We start from the raw sequence: 13,367 nt of genomic DNA on the forward strand, positions 1-13,367 counted from the left end.
CCAGGAATCCATGAGTCCGACCACCCGTCCCTTCTTCGTCATGGGCTGGCTCTGCCTTCACGAAACTTGCGAACCACATTCCATCCATTGTCAAAAATCTTCCTAGCACGGCCTGTCCAGCCTCACTTTTCCTTGAACCCCCTTTTTCGGCGATGCTTTCAGCAGCCAAGTCGTGCGCCACCAAGGTGTCCTTGCTGTGCGTCGTCTGTCGCTTCACGCATCTTGCGAGGAGACTGATGTCAAAAAATGCTCCCTGCAGGCCGGACAGGCCAAGTAGTCAGCGTCGTTTTGTGTCGCAGTAAAACTTTGCTGAAGGATTGGCCGGAAAGATGATTCACGAAACTCCGTCCCTTTGCTGCTTCAGACGGTCAAACGGGCGCCATAGAGTTCCGAGCAAAAACAACCAGACTGTAGCAGAAATGTCCATTTTTGTATTTCCATGTCTACCAAACATTGACGAACCCACAGCTTGGGGGGGGGGGGTGAGTCTACGAGACATCCACGAAAGTCCTCTTTCGCCTCGCGCTCTCTGCCATTTCTACCTTCTCAACGTCTTCCACCCTCACGATACTGCCCTCTTTGACCCTCTCCTCCACGAGCTTGACAGCGGCGCCATTGAGCCCTAACAGGTCCTTCACCTCTCCCAACGAGTTCCTCAGTTGCCGCCTCATCCCTTCCAAGACCCCCTTCAATTCGCGGCTCGCCACGATCTGACGCTGGTGTGTCTTCAGCATGAAGAACAATATCCGACAGCTGAGCGTGATGTCCCATTGTCTTGTGATCCAGATCGAGATAAAGGTGAAGAGCGACGGGAGGACGGAGAAGGGCAGGACGAGAAGCGCGTCCTGGAGGTGCGACGCGGGGATTTTTTGGATGGTGTTGAGCACGTAGCGTTCGGCGCTGACGTTGTTGTTCGCGAGGAACATGGGATCGCGCTGTGGAGGCGCGAGATTCGGATTGGCTTTCTTGCGACGTTGCCAGTCTTCGACGAGTTCCAAGTCTGCGATGCCGAGTTCAAGAGCCTCCATTATTCGTTCGCCAGCCGTCAGCGTGGCCATCGTCTGCTTAGACGCCGCAGTAGCCTCGACCTCGTCCCCGTTGGCCATGTCGCCGTCCGCCTCCAACGAGCTTGTAAGCGTCTTCTCGTACAACTCCTCCATTTCCTTCTCTCGCTCTTCCTCCAGGAAGATGGGCTCGTCCGTCAAACTCCAGATCCGTATACTCTTATCGTGTGAGCCGGTGACGAGAAAATCGCCCGTCTTGCTGACGACCATGGCCCAGATTTCGCCGTGATGACCGTCCAGCTTCTGGACTTGCTCGAACTTGTCGCCGTCCCAAGACTTGATCAAGCGGTCTCGACTCGCGCTGAAGAAATGATGTCCTTCTTCGCGAGAGGGTGGCTGCGGTATAAAAGAGACTTGCATGACGCTGTCTTGGTGGGCGAAAAAGGCTTTGTGACAGTCGCCAAAATCAAGGCCCCAGAGTCGCACGTTCTTATCCGCGCTACAGGTTGCGATTATCTTGCTGTCTGAAGAAACGGACATGTTTAGCACGGGCAGCTTGTGGCCGTACAATGTAAGAAAGAGTTTGAGACTGTCGTCGAAGAAGACCTTGACGGTATTGTCAAGCGTCGAGACGGCCAGCAGCCTCGCATCTGGTGTGTAGCATATGCTCAGAATATCATCGTTCATCTTTAATATCCTTGTCTGGACCAGCTTCAGTCGTGGCGTCGTCCTTCGTGTACCCGGTATGTTCTCCTCCACGATCTCGAACTTCCAGAATTTGGCCGACTTGTCCGCGCTACCGCTCACGAGCGATCGTCCGTCCGGGTGAATTTGCAAGGCCATGACCGCCCCGTCGTGCGCAGGCACGCTTTCGAGCAGTGTAGAAGACGCGATATCGAACAGCTCCAAGTCGCCGGACTTTGTACCTACGACGACGATCCGGTCTCCGGGTAGGAATGCGCAGCACAGGGAGTACCCGCACTCCAAGGTCCTTAAACACGTCCCCGTCTTCACGTTCCAAATCTTAAGGGATCCACTTGACGCTGAAGCCAGCATCTTGTCGTCTGAACTTAAGGCCAGAGCTCGCACGTCCGTCCGATGACCCGGTAGGTCTATTGAGTAAGTCCTTGTGGGCTCGACGGCCTCTTCCTTGGACTTTGAAATCTTTTCATGAGTAGGTATTTCGTAGGCACCCAATTCGTTGTTCGTACACGAAGTCAGCAGCTGAAGAGATTTGTGAGAACGAACGTCGATCCAATCTACAGATGCGACCTTGCCACCAGTCCGCACGATCGTGTACGGCACGAAGACATCGCTGATGGTGGCAGTCACGTTGTCATCAACGTCTTCATCCCCCGTAGTCGCTGCCTTTTCTCTTTTTCTTCTTCGTTTTCTCGCCAGGCTCTTTTGTACCTCTGCGTCCGGACGTATTCTCCAGATCTCAACCGCTTTTTCCGCCCCGTGGACAGCGAAGTAGTCTGCGTGTGGATGGAATTGAACAGAAGTCGTACGGTCTCTGCCCTGTCTTCGCAAAATCCCCCTATCGCTAAGACATTGTCTGGGCTTCTCTTCGACGCCGCCCGAAAAGCCAGCCAGAGCTGCGAGGTCGATAGACCATACTTTGAGCTCGCCATCGCTTCCGGCAGTTATGCACCCGCTCATGTCGGGCGACACGCCCATAGCCCAGCATTCGCCGTTTGTCTGAGCCACATGTGTCTCGATACAGTGCTGCGAAGAGATGTCCCAGATCTTGATTAGTGCGTCTTTGCTCGCCGAGAGAATGAATGCACTTTCTGGATGAGAGCCATTGACCGCATCGCTGGTCCCATCCTCTTTCCCTGTATATAGCCATTGCAGAGACACGATTTGATCTTTGTGCCCTCGAAGCTTGAACAACCCGACTTCTGCCACCAAGTCCCACACCACAATGTCCGTGTCCTTTGAGCCGCTGGCTAGACGCGCACCGCTACTGTCGAATGCTAGCGTCGTAATCGCGGTTTTGTGGCCATCGAAGTTAATCAGCACCGTGCCGATTCGCGCATCCCACAGCCTAATTGTCCCATCTTCGTAACTACACGGCGTTAGCAGCTATCCAGTCTCGCATTTCAATTGATGTCTCGTACCCTACGGCGTAAACATCAGGGTCAGCCACACTCCTCGTAATTGCCGTAACGTTTGCCTTGTTCGAGCCATCCTTCCATCTGCCTATCAATTCTCCGGTCTTGACATCCCACTGGTATACCTCTTCGCATGCGCCCACGACGGCGAGTCCAACTCCTGTACCACGCCGTCCCCCTTCCACAACGGACAAGACATTGGAGGAGGCCGAGTTCACCAGTCCAAACGTCCTGGACGCCTCGTATTTGTTATAAGTCCGGACCATCGCGAGTCGCTTGGCTTCGCATGCGCAGAATTCAGAGTTCCAGAAATTTTTGGTGCCGAAAGAGGAAAGGCACGAAAATGTGACGGCCCCACCAGAACAACGAGCTGCGTCAGTGCCAGCTGGGGCTGGACTGGATCTGCCAAAGTGCGGCCTCGCAGGCACCTCCGAAATAGCCACATCCCCCGCCCACTAGTACACGCAAATACCGCTCTGGAATACAGGCCGGAGCCATCAAGATGCTGCTCCTAGACTACCAGAATGTGCTGATAGAGTCACTCCTCAAGGAAAGGTTCTCTGGGTACGACTCGTCTCTCCCCGCGCGCGCACACATTCGACATATTATGACCGCTGACCTGGCTGTGCTTTAGAGCTGCGCCCGTTTCAATTGACCAGGTCGTGTCTGACTTTGACGGTGTCACTTTTCATATATCGACGCCGGAGGCGAAGACGAAGATATTGATATCCATTTCGGTCAAGTGCTTCCACGAGCTTGTGCAGTATGGCGCGCAGGCAGTGCTTGAAAGAGAATATGGGCCCTACATTGTGGCGCCAGAACAGGGCTACGATTTCTCGGTGCAAGTAGATCTCGAAAATCTGCCGGCCGAGCAAGGTATGTCGGATCGGTTTTGCTACGCTCTACACGGGATTGCAGCTAAAGCAACCTCTTAGAAGCCCGCGACGACCTCATCCGACGCATTTCGATCCTCAAGCGGAACGCCATGGCCGCCCCTTTCGAGCAGGCCTTTGACGAATTCGAAGCCCTCGAACAAGAGGCTTCTAAGTACACAACTGAATCCGCGCCGCAAGGCGTGCTCGAGGGAGGAGAAGTGCGAGCCATCCACTACCGCGAGGAAGAAGCCATCTATGTGAAGGCAGGCTACGACCGCGTGACGGTGATTTTCAGTACCATTTTCAAAGACGAGACGGATCGAGTGTTCGGCAAGGTGTTTTTGCAGGAATTTGTCGACGCTAGACGGAGAGCCATCCAGAACGCGCCCCAGGTTCTCTTCCGCAACGATCCGCCGCTGGAACTGCAGGGCATTCCGGGGTTGGCGTCTGGCAAGGGCGAAATAGGATACATTACGTTTGGTATGTTGATTTAGTTCGAGGGTCTTGATGTGCGCTGATTGAGATGCAGTGCTCTTCCCTCGTCACCTGACTCGCCAGCGGAGAGAGGAGGTCATTTCGCACATCCAGACTTTCCGCGACTACTTCCACTACCACATCAAGGCTTCCAAGGCCTATATTCACTCGCGGATGCGCAGAAGGACCGCGGACTTTCTGCAAGGTGAGCGAGCCGCTTGTTCTATTTCCATGTGTTGCGCTAACGAAACAAGTCCTACGTCGTGCTCGGCCCGACACAGAGGAGAAAGCGGAGAGAAAAACGGCCAGCGGAAGAACTTTCAGGGTGCAAGGGTGAGAAGATCAAGGGCGCTTCAATGCACGCAGCGAGAAAACGTGCGATTCAGTCAATGCTGTATGAGCGGAAGGGTTGTACTTGAACCCTCAACTACTGCTCCTCAATCCCAGTTCCAAAGCAGATCAAATATACATCGTAACTCTTTGTGTTTCTTGCTCGCGCCTTCCACCCGTCTATTGCTGTTTAGAAGAGAACAAAGTGTGGACGACGTAGATATCACGTGACCCAAATGTAACCCTGACAACTTGCTCCTTTCGGTGAGCTCGACGACAACATCAAGGATGCATCATGAGTCAATCATTTGGTAAGATCTCACCGGAAGCTTATGGCATCTCTACGCAGAACGTTAAACGTGATGTAGAAAAAGTAACGACCATTCTGGTCGTCTCGGTCATCTTGCTGCACCTCTCGTATGCGCCGTTCACCAAAGTCGAGGAGTCGTTCAACATCCAGGCAACACACGACATTCTCGCGTCCGGGATATCATGGAATCAGACCGGTGAATTTTTAAGGGCAAACTACGACCACGTCGAGTTCCCCGGCTCCGTGCCAAGAACGTTCGTGGGCGCCGTAGTGCTGTCCCTACTCACAGGCATTCCGCAGCTTCTTGGGGCGGCGACCGCAGGCCTCGATGCCCAGGTTTTGGGTGCGTCCCCCTATTTGCGTGGAAGTCTTTCGGCGTGCTGACCTGGACCACCTAGTACGGGGCGTGCTGGGGATTGTAAACGCCTTCTCGTTGATCTCCTTTCGCAACGCCGTCAGCCAGACATTTGGCAGCACAGCTGCGACGTGGTACATGATCCTACAAACGAGTCAATTTCACCTGATGTACTATGCCTCACGAACGCTTCCAAATATCTTCGCATTTGTTCTGAGTACGTTTTATCGTCCCTAATGACCGCGCTCGTTGGGATGCTTACTCTTGAAAGCTACGCTGGCACTCCGTAACTTTGTGTACGGGCTGAGCGCTCGATCCGATCAAGCCAAAGCCTGGTACAGAGAATGCCTTTTCTTGCTTACTTTTGCGGGGGTGGTCTTCCGATCTGAGATTGCCATTCTGGTGTTTAGTATATCGGCTTTTCTGGCTGGCGTGAACAGCTCCACGATTCCCTCCGTTGTCGTTCCTGCTGGACTCGTCGGCGCGGTAGCCGGCCTGATGGCAACACTCGTGGTGGATTCGTATTTCTGGAACAAGTTTCCCATGTGGCCGGAACTGCAGGGGTTCTACTACAACACGATTCTAGGGAAGTCTTCGGACTGGGGCGTGAGCCCCCCGAACTACTATTACACCAACGCAATCCCGAAACTCATGATGAACCCTATGACGTATACCCTACTGATACCAATTGCTGTCTTTTCCCCAGCAACACGATCCAAGAGCCTGGCTCTCCTCTTACCCTCCATCACGTTCGTCTTCGTCTACTCCTTCCTTCCACATAAGGAGTGGCGTTTCATCATTTACATTATTCCTGCGTTAACGGCGGTTGCCTCTGTTGGTGCATCTTGGATCTGGACTCGTCGCTCAAAAGGTATTATCTACCGATTGCTGTCTGTTGTCTTGGTACTTTCGACCGCGGCTAGCTTTGCTGCATCAGCGAGTCTCCTGGCAATTTCCCGTCTCAATTACCCAGGAGGCGAAGCAGTCATGCGTCTCCACGCCTTGACGGCCGACAGCACCACAACGGTCCGCGTTCATGCCGATAACCTCGCGTGCCAAACGGGTTTGACGCGTTTCCTTGAAGATCGTTCTAATTTGACCGAGTCCGGCTCTCCCAGGTGGATCTTTGACAAGACAGAAGATGAGCAGAAACTTCTCGACCCTGCTTTCTGGGACCAGTTCGACTACGTGATAGTGGAGAAGCCGGAGCGCGTCATCGGCAAGTTCACCATAGTAGACTTGGTGCGTGGCTACGGAGGAATCCAAGTCAAGAGACCCGGCGAGATGCTCGACAACCGATCATTTGAGGATAGGTTCGTGGGTGGGAAGATTTTGAAGCCAGAGCCTTGGGAACAGAAGTGGATAGACCTAGGGGGATGGGCGAGAGAAAAGTTTACAAAGGGATGGTGGCCAATGGTCAAGATGGAGACGAAGCTGAGGATCATGAAGAAGCAAAACAGTCCAGTGAACACGGTGGTTGGTTAAGGCTTGACGTTGATTTCACCAGCCTTCAGACGTCTAGACTCCCCTTCTCTTTGTGCAAACCGAAGACGTCAAAATGAAATCGAACTTTTTTTTTCCAATCCCATCAGCATCGTCACGCTCCGCTGGCACCCATTTCAATACATGATGTTGCGGGCGTGTGCGTCTCGCGAAATGAACTAAGCCAAAGCGACAGTTCCTGCTATGGAATAGTGCAGATTCCTTCCTGTGGCTCGACGCCCCCCTAGAATCGGATGAGTGCTATCGAGAGGCGGCAAAAAGACGCTGGCGATAGGGGGGAACGGGGAACATGTCGGCTCCGTGGGTCGCCACGAAACGAAGTATTCGCATTTGGAAAACGCGGTGCACGCTCCCAACGCGAACCTCGCTCTTTGACTGCTCTCGCGCGTCGTCGCGACTAGAATTCCACTGACGACGAAGGCGGATGATTGTCGCCCTTTAGCGCTTGAGTCTGGTGAGAGACAGGTCCGGCTTGACGAGGGCACCATTTTTACATGGCGCTGGTCGGTCTTCCTTGGGGTGGTTCCTGCAGGGACATCGTTGAGAGTCCGCACTTGTGATGGAAACGTGCTCTGGCTTTGATGCTGGAGCTTTGGTGAGAGGCATGAGGACTGAGTTACATGGATTGGTGGTCGCTGATTCTGACCGAATTAGAAGTCTATATACAATGATGGCTCTACGCCGGAGGCACGACGATATATACAAGTATGGGAATGAGAAGATTGTTTCCCTTTTCCCAGAAGGCAGAATCATCCAGATGGAGAGAAAAAGGTCATCGAAGCAAGTGAGGGCTGCGTCCTTTGGTTGTCCGCGTCTGAGATTCGGAAAGGCGAAGAAGCACCATACTCCAAGAACCGTGTGAAGCCACCAACGCCACGCTCGTACTGGGTTGTAGGAAGCGAGAGAGAGTGTTGTTGCCAATTCGTTACACGTCAACGACAGCATACCGTCTTTCGAACTCCTTGAACAGCTTGGGGCTGATTTCATCGCTGCTGTTCCCCGTGACCGTCCACAACAGACCTTTTCTATCGTAGTGCTCTAATAGAGGCGCGCTCGTCTCTTCGAACTGTGCCAGCCGCTTCTTCCATATCTCAGGGTCGTCATCGTCACGCCTGGTCAGCTTTTCACCCGTAACATCATCTCTTCCGGGAACTTTTGGCGGGTTGAAGGTGGTGTTGTAGACCCTCCCCGACGGGGCGTGCACCCACCGGTTGCGAATGCGATCCATTATGACGTCGACAGGCGTGTTTATGTGGATGACGAAGTTGATGGGGATCAGATTGTCGACTTGCGATGCCTGAGTGACATTACGCGGAAAGCCGTCAAGTATGAAGGATGCGCTCGGAGATTCGGAGTAGGTGTAGCCTTGCGTCATGGGGGCGCCGACGATGACGTCGTCGACGAAGGAGCCGCTTTGCGTGTCGGGCTGCACAGAGGACGAATAGTGCAGTGTGTAGGGCTTCATCGGTGTGTCTGACTGGACCCAGCCGCGCTTGTTGAGCTCGTTAAGGATCAGACGAAGCATCATGGTGTCTGGCACGAGCTGGCCCGCCTTCATGATGGTTTCGGCGTGGATGCCTTCGGGCAGTCAGAACAAGATGGCCATCACGGCAGGACGTGTACATACCAAGCGGCGTCCTGTTGCGCACATTGTCGCGCAGGAGATCTCCGGAACTGATGGCGGACAGTTGCGGGTAGCGTTTGAGCATGCGCTCGGTCTGGGTTCCCTTCCCAACACCAGGCGCGCCGATAAGAAGCAAGCGGACTGCACGGCTGAGGCTTTGCACCCTTTCCATAGCACGCCGCGACGTTGTGCACACGCTGACGGAAGCGCGACTGTCAGGACAACGGGGCGGGCGACGGGCGACGGGCGACGGGCGACGGGATGGCTCGGACAAAGCGTGTACCTCCGACTCGAGGCGTCGGATCAGCAAAGCATTGTGAGAAGTGGCTACACCCAAGAAAAACACGGTTTCTAAAAAAAAAAGCAAATGGAAAGACAGAGAAGATAGAGGAGGTTCAGAACAATCAACGAAGACAGCGAACAGCGGGTGAGGAGGAGGGAGGAGGGAGGACAAAGTACGGGGATGAGGGGGCGGCGTTCACAGATACCACAACGGTACAAGTATTATCAGCAGAAGCCACAGAGAGAGGAGCGACACAGATCTGGGATCATCATCGTCTGCACGTCCTCGTCGGAAGGTTGCGGGGAAGCCGGTTGGGGGCTGGCGCAGGCCCAAGCACGCCAGCGCTGCTCAGCGACTCAACAGGGGCAGACCCGCTGAGGATTTGGCGGTCGCTGGCTGGGGTGTGGCCGCAGTGGTGGCCTTGGGCCGGTCCCGGTCCCGGTCCACGTTCTCGACGCCCGTCAGCTTCCATCTCGGCCTGGCCGCAGTCCGTCAAGAAACGCCAGACGTGATCGATTCCCCGTCGTCGCATCATCCCTCCCAACATCAACCGTTTTCCGTCTGTCATCCATCATCGACCTTTGCTGCATCGCAGATGTCATCCACCCGATAAGCTGTCCCATCTCCACCCAATTCTGTACCTGCAGCGCCTGTCCCGCCATGTCGACGGTCAACCGTGCTGCCTCGAGGGTCGCTCCGGCCCTCTTGAGGAGCAACTTGCGCATGAGAGGTGGCTTTCGTCCAGCGCTGCCGTCGAAGATTCCCGCCATTGCCATCCTTGTGCCTCGTGCTGGCGTAGCCACCGAGACGTCTACCCAGTCGGGCTCCGTCTCGAATGGTCCTCCTCCCGGCTTCAACCTCAAGGAAGCCCAGAAGCCTCTGCCCAAGGACCAGCAGAAACAGACGGCCAGCGCGGAGGAGTCGAAAGAGAGCGCCAAGCCTCAGAAGGAAGGGCTTGGTGCGCAGGCTTCTGTCCAGCCGGCGGAGGCGCAGAGCCTCTCGCAGCTGGTAGCTCAGAAGGAGGCGGCCGAGAGAAACGACGAGAAGAAGGTGGCGAAGAAGGAAGAGGAGAAGAAGAAGCTGACGCTGTGGCAGAAGGTCAAGAAGGAGGCACAGCATTATTGGGATGGCACCAAGCTTTTGGCGACCGAGGTCAAAATCAGCTCGAGACTGGCGTTGAAGATGGCTGCCGGCTACGAGCTGACACGGAGGGAGAACCGACAGGTACGTCTCGACATGCGATCAAGTCCCCGCTCGATTTGAGCACACTTACTGACCTACTGTCGCAAAACAGCTTAAGCGCACCGTCCAGGATCTAGCCCGCCTTGTGCCCTTCTCTGTCTTCGTCATCGTCCCCTTCGCCGAGCTGCTCCTTCCCATCGCTCTCCGACTCTTCCCCAATCTCCTCCCATCTACGTATGAGGGCGCCACGGCCAAAGAAAACAAGGCCTCCCAGCTGAGAAGCACGCGCAAGAAGGTCTCGGACCTGTTGCGTCAAACCCTCAAGGAATCCGGCCTGCCCGTCACAGCGGCCACCGCCCAGAAGGAGGAGTTCACCGAGTTCTTCCGCAAGTTGCGCCAGACAGGCGAGACTCCCAGCAAAGCCGACGTGATCAAAGTGTGCAAGATTTTCAAGGACGACCTCACCCTTGACAACCTGTCTAGACCACAGTTGGTCGGCATCTGTCGATACATGAACCTCAACGCCGTCGGACCTGATGCGCTCTTGCGATATCAGATCCGTCACCGCATGAGGCAGATCAAACGCGACGACCGGGCCATCGCGTACGAGGGCGTCGATTCTCTCTCTGTGCCCGAGCTGCAGACCGCCTGTGCCAGTCGTGGCATCCGCACTCACGGCGTGTCTCCTGCCCGTCTCCGTGACGACCTCCAGATGTGGCTTGATCTGCGTCTAAAGTATGGCGTCCCCTCCACGCTCCTTGTTCTTAGCAACGCGTTCATGTACGATTCGAGCAAGGACTCCGGCGAGCTCTCTACGCAGATCGACGCCCTGCAAGCGGTCTTGTCCTCTATCCCCGAAGAGCTCTTCCACGAGATCGAGCTCGAGGTGCACAACGCCGAGGGCGCCGCGACGAACAAGCAGCGTCTCGAGGTGTTGAAGGAGCAGCAGGAGCTGATTGAGGAAGAAAACAAAGAGAATGAATCGAACGTCAAGCAGGGCCGTCAGAGCCCCAGGGACGACGCTGATATTGACGAGAAGGAAGAGAGATCTATGGCGGAAGGAGAGATCGCTGTGGACGAGGCGGAAGCTGCAGCACCCGCAGAGCAAAAGGAGCAGCTTGCTCGGGCTGAGCCTGAGCCTGCCAAGGAAACGCCAAAGGCTGAAGCTTCCACTTCACAGAAGAAGGAGTAAGGACTGAGGCACATACGGAGTGAAAACCATCACCACTTGCTAGTTCTATTTCATTTGTGTATTACCGGTATCACGACTCGGAGAAGACGGAACCCCTCTCGAGATAGAAGGCTCCGGCCTTGACTCAAATGCAATTGGAGTTCTTGGGGCGGGAAGGCAAGCAATCAAATCGATTGATTGATCGAAACTATAGAACAGCCCAAATACAAAACAAGGCGGGGGCGACACTGTATATCAATTGGATAGAAGAACAACGTCAGCCGAAATAAAAATGTATCTGCATAGTTTAAAGCGGTTGGGCACATCTTGCGTGAGACTGGTCTCGACGCGATGTGATTTTTCTGCTTTTCGCGCGACAGCAACGGGGGAGAAAAGTGTCGTGGTCCCTTCACTGTCACCGAGCAGATTCTCTCGAGTTTGTGATTTCATATCGGGTATCTTCTACGTGATGGTGATACATGATCCTCTACAATGACAAGATCTTTTTCCGCCTACTGCCTCCACAAGATGTCCAGCTGCACGTCGTAGTCGTTCGTAGAATACACGACCTGTTGCTCCGTGCCTCTGGGCACACTGTCCGCAGACCACGCACTCGTCCCGTCGCCAGTGATCAACTTCCCGTCCTTGACCTGGAACGGGGTGAGCGGCGCGGAGGGTCCGCACGAAAACTCGTCATCCAAAAGGCCACACGGGCCCTTGCTCGAGCGGAGGGTGACCCGGTCGCCAGCCCAGTGGGCGTGGAACAACGCGCAGCTCGATCCGACGACGGTGTTGTACCACTTCCCGCTGCTGATTAGACAGCCGCGCTGGCCGCCGTCCTTCAGCTTGACGACGAGTCGGCCTTTGGCGCCGGGGGAGCGCGTGCCCGTCGGGCGTGGCGCGGTGGCCGTGGGCGAGGGGCCGTCGCTCGCGTCGCGCTTGGGCAGGTATCGGATGCCCGTCTGCGGGCACGTGTCCTTGGAGCCGCCGACGCCGGAGAAGTCTGGGTCGCTGGGCACGAACTCGCCCTGCTGCAGCGACCCCTTGACGCGGAAGTGGTACCAGATCTCGCGCAGCTCTGTCGGGCGTCTGGGGTCGCACTGGATGATCGCCTTCGCGCCACGCGGCGCCTCGAGCGCCGCTTCGATCTCCGCGCGCGTGTACGTCTTCTCGTCCGAGGGCACGATGCCCGCTGCCTCGAGCCACTGTACGACGTTCAGACTGCGTCTCGCGAAAGAATGACCTGCGATGGGAACGTACCTCGAAACTTGGCAGGGACTTGTAGACCTCGACCGCTTTCTGAAAGTACTGCACCACTTCCTGCGTCGCGGTGTAGTTCACGTAGCAAGCCGGCTCCAACGTGCTTACGCACGTCCCGTGTTTGGACCACTCGTGTTGCCACAGATGCTCGTCGCCGTTAATCCCTTTCCAGTGCTCCCCCATATACCGCAGCAGATCGTGCTGCCCGAACTTCTCCAAGATGTTCGTGATGCTCGAGTACTCCCTGTTACATGACGAACGCGGGCACTTGTAGTTTGCAGACGAGCAGTCCCCGCTCCTGTTGCAGTCGCACACGGAGTCGAAGTGCCCATCGCAGTGATCTGGCCATAGGCCGTGGACGGTCCACGTGTTTTTGGGTCCAAGATACCCAGGCGGTCCCGCGTGCGGGTCAGAATTCCAGAACTGCGTCAGCGCAAACTGCCCGCCGGGATAGTTGATGCAGCAAGTGTCAGATGTAGAGCCGCCGTGGCCCGAGCAGCTGAGGCCTGGGCTTGGACATGACTTCAAGGACCCGAGGCTGGGCGAACTTGAACTCGAAGGATCGGAAAACAGAGGCGTCTGACCACCGATCAATGCAGCTCTGAAAAGCCTTTTCCACGTCGCAAGACTGTTGCCTGACTCCGGCATGGCGGAGATCGATGGCGACTCTTTGCCGTTCGCAGCAGCGTAGTTCTACACTGTGTTGAGTCAGAAATCGAAGGTGCCCGGACCTCCTGCTTTCTGCAGAAAGATCAATAACGGGCGTCTAATAGAAGGATGTTGCTACGGATACTTGGTTGTAAAGGGCATTCATTTGTGTGATTTAACAAGGGACTGAAGTTCCCTTTTATGGTGGATGGAGTCAACTGTTTTGAGGCT

General features: G+C 55.4%; 6 protein-coding genes across 6 annotated transcripts; 3 read left to right on the top strand and 3 right to left on the bottom strand.

The window, feature by feature from the left end:
- Positions 1 to 476: 476 nt before the first annotated feature.
- On the bottom strand, positions 477 to 3,407 carry PV09_04812 (uncharacterized protein). The gene is made up of 2 exons (XM_016358232.1): positions 3,128 to 3,407; positions 477 to 3,075 (listed from the first exon to the last, which is right to left on the bottom strand). Exons 1-2 carry the CDS (start codon positions 3,385 to 3,387, stop codon positions 489 to 491), a joined length of 2,847 nt encoding a protein of 948 aa, XP_016213850.1. The 5' UTR covers positions 3,388 to 3,407; the 3' UTR covers positions 477 to 488.
- Positions 3,408 to 3,536: 129 nt separating this feature from the next.
- Positions 3,537 to 4,955, top strand: PV09_04813 (uncharacterized protein). The gene is made up of 5 exons (XM_016358233.1): positions 3,537 to 3,685; positions 3,756 to 3,997; positions 4,057 to 4,476; positions 4,526 to 4,675; positions 4,725 to 4,955. Exons 1-5 carry the CDS (start codon positions 3,624 to 3,626, stop codon positions 4,805 to 4,807), a joined length of 957 nt encoding a protein of 318 aa, XP_016213851.1. The 5' UTR covers positions 3,537 to 3,623; the 3' UTR covers positions 4,808 to 4,955.
- A 131-nt stretch (positions 4,956 to 5,086) lies between these two features.
- PV09_04814 (uncharacterized protein) lies at positions 5,087 to 7,048 on the top strand. Its single transcript, XM_016358234.1, has 4 exons — positions 5,087 to 5,111; positions 5,169 to 5,453; positions 5,509 to 5,682; positions 5,737 to 7,048. The coding sequence occupies exons 1-4, from the start codon at positions 5,096 to 5,098 to the stop codon at positions 6,948 to 6,950; spliced, it is 1,689 nt and encodes a 562-aa protein (XP_016213852.1). The 5' UTR covers positions 5,087 to 5,095; the 3' UTR covers positions 6,951 to 7,048.
- Positions 7,049 to 7,571: 523 nt separating this feature from the next.
- PV09_04815 (uncharacterized protein) lies at positions 7,572 to 8,853 on the bottom strand. Its single transcript, XM_016358235.1, has 2 exons — positions 8,596 to 8,853; positions 7,572 to 8,546 (listed from the first exon to the last, which is right to left on the bottom strand). The coding sequence occupies exons 1-2, from the start codon at positions 8,762 to 8,764 to the stop codon at positions 7,894 to 7,896; spliced, it is 822 nt and encodes a 273-aa protein (XP_016213853.1). The 5' UTR covers positions 8,765 to 8,853; the 3' UTR covers positions 7,572 to 7,893.
- PV09_04816 (uncharacterized protein) lies at positions 8,818 to 11,540 on the top strand. Its single transcript, XM_016358236.1, has 2 exons — positions 8,818 to 10,099; positions 10,170 to 11,540. The coding sequence occupies exons 1-2, from the start codon at positions 9,536 to 9,538 to the stop codon at positions 11,247 to 11,249; spliced, it is 1,644 nt and encodes a 547-aa protein (XP_016213854.1). The 5' UTR covers positions 8,818 to 9,535; the 3' UTR covers positions 11,250 to 11,540.
- On the bottom strand, positions 11,511 to 13,336 carry PV09_04817 (uncharacterized protein). Its single transcript, XM_016358237.1, has 2 exons — positions 12,489 to 13,336; positions 11,511 to 12,433 (listed from the first exon to the last, which is right to left on the bottom strand). The coding sequence occupies exons 1-2, from the start codon at positions 13,134 to 13,136 to the stop codon at positions 11,741 to 11,743; spliced, it is 1,341 nt and encodes a 446-aa protein (XP_016213855.1). The 5' UTR covers positions 13,137 to 13,336; the 3' UTR covers positions 11,511 to 11,740.
- Positions 13,337 to 13,367: the final 31 nt, after the last annotated feature.

Source organism: Verruconis gallopava (assembly GCF_000836295.1).
Source record: "Verruconis gallopava strain CBS 43764 unplaced genomic scaffold supercont1.14, whole genome shotgun sequence".
NCBI lineage: Eukaryota > Fungi > Ascomycota > Dothideomycetes > Venturiales > Sympoventuriaceae > Verruconis > Verruconis gallopava.

Excerpts from the sequence above, each read along its gene's own strand:
- PV09_04816 (XM_016358236.1), top strand. The coding sequence starts at position 9,536 with ATGTCGACGGTCAACCGTGCTGCCTCGAGGGTCGCTCCGGCCCTCTTG. Across the intron at positions 10,100-10,169 it reads CACGGAGGGAGAACCGACAG|CTTAAGCGCACCGTCCAGGA; the intron begins GTACGTCTCGAC and ends GTCGCAAAACAG.
- PV09_04812 (XM_016358232.1), bottom strand. The coding sequence starts at position 3,387 with ATGGTCCGGACTTATAACAAATACGAGGCGTCCAGGACGTTTGGACTG. Across the intron at positions 3,076-3,127 it reads CCTGATGTTTACGCCGTAGG|TTACGAAGATGGGACAATTA; the intron begins GTACGAGACATC and ends AACGCCGTGTAG.
- PV09_04815 (XM_016358235.1), bottom strand. The coding sequence starts at position 8,764 with ATGGAAAGGGTGCAAAGCCTCAGCCGTGCAGTCCGCTTGCTTCTTATC. Across the intron at positions 8,547-8,595 it reads GCGCAACAGGACGCCGCTTG|GCATCCACGCCGAAACCATC; the intron begins GTATGTACACGT and ends GACTGCCCGAAG.
- PV09_04814 (XM_016358234.1), top strand. Across the intron at positions 5,454-5,508 it reads CCTCGATGCCCAGGTTTTGG|TACGGGGCGTGCTGGGGATT; the intron begins GTGCGTCCCCCT and ends TGGACCACCTAG. Across the intron at positions 5,683-5,736 it reads TATCTTCGCATTTGTTCTGA|CTACGCTGGCACTCCGTAAC; the intron begins GTACGTTTTATC and ends TACTCTTGAAAG.
- PV09_04813 (XM_016358233.1), top strand. The coding sequence starts at position 3,624 with ATGCTGCTCCTAGACTACCAGAATGTGCTGATAGAGTCACTCCTCAAG. Across the intron at positions 3,686-3,755 it reads CTCAAGGAAAGGTTCTCTGG|AGCTGCGCCCGTTTCAATTG; the intron begins GTACGACTCGTC and ends GCTGTGCTTTAG. Across the intron at positions 4,676-4,724 it reads GACCGCGGACTTTCTGCAAG|TCCTACGTCGTGCTCGGCCC; the intron begins GTGAGCGAGCCG and ends TAACGAAACAAG.
- PV09_04817 (XM_016358237.1), bottom strand. The coding sequence starts at position 13,136 with ATGCCGGAGTCAGGCAACAGTCTTGCGACGTGGAAAAGGCTTTTCAGA. Across the intron at positions 12,434-12,488 it reads AGTCCCTGCCAAGTTTCGAG|TGGCTCGAGGCAGCGGGCAT; the intron begins GTACGTTCCCAT and ends AACGTCGTACAG.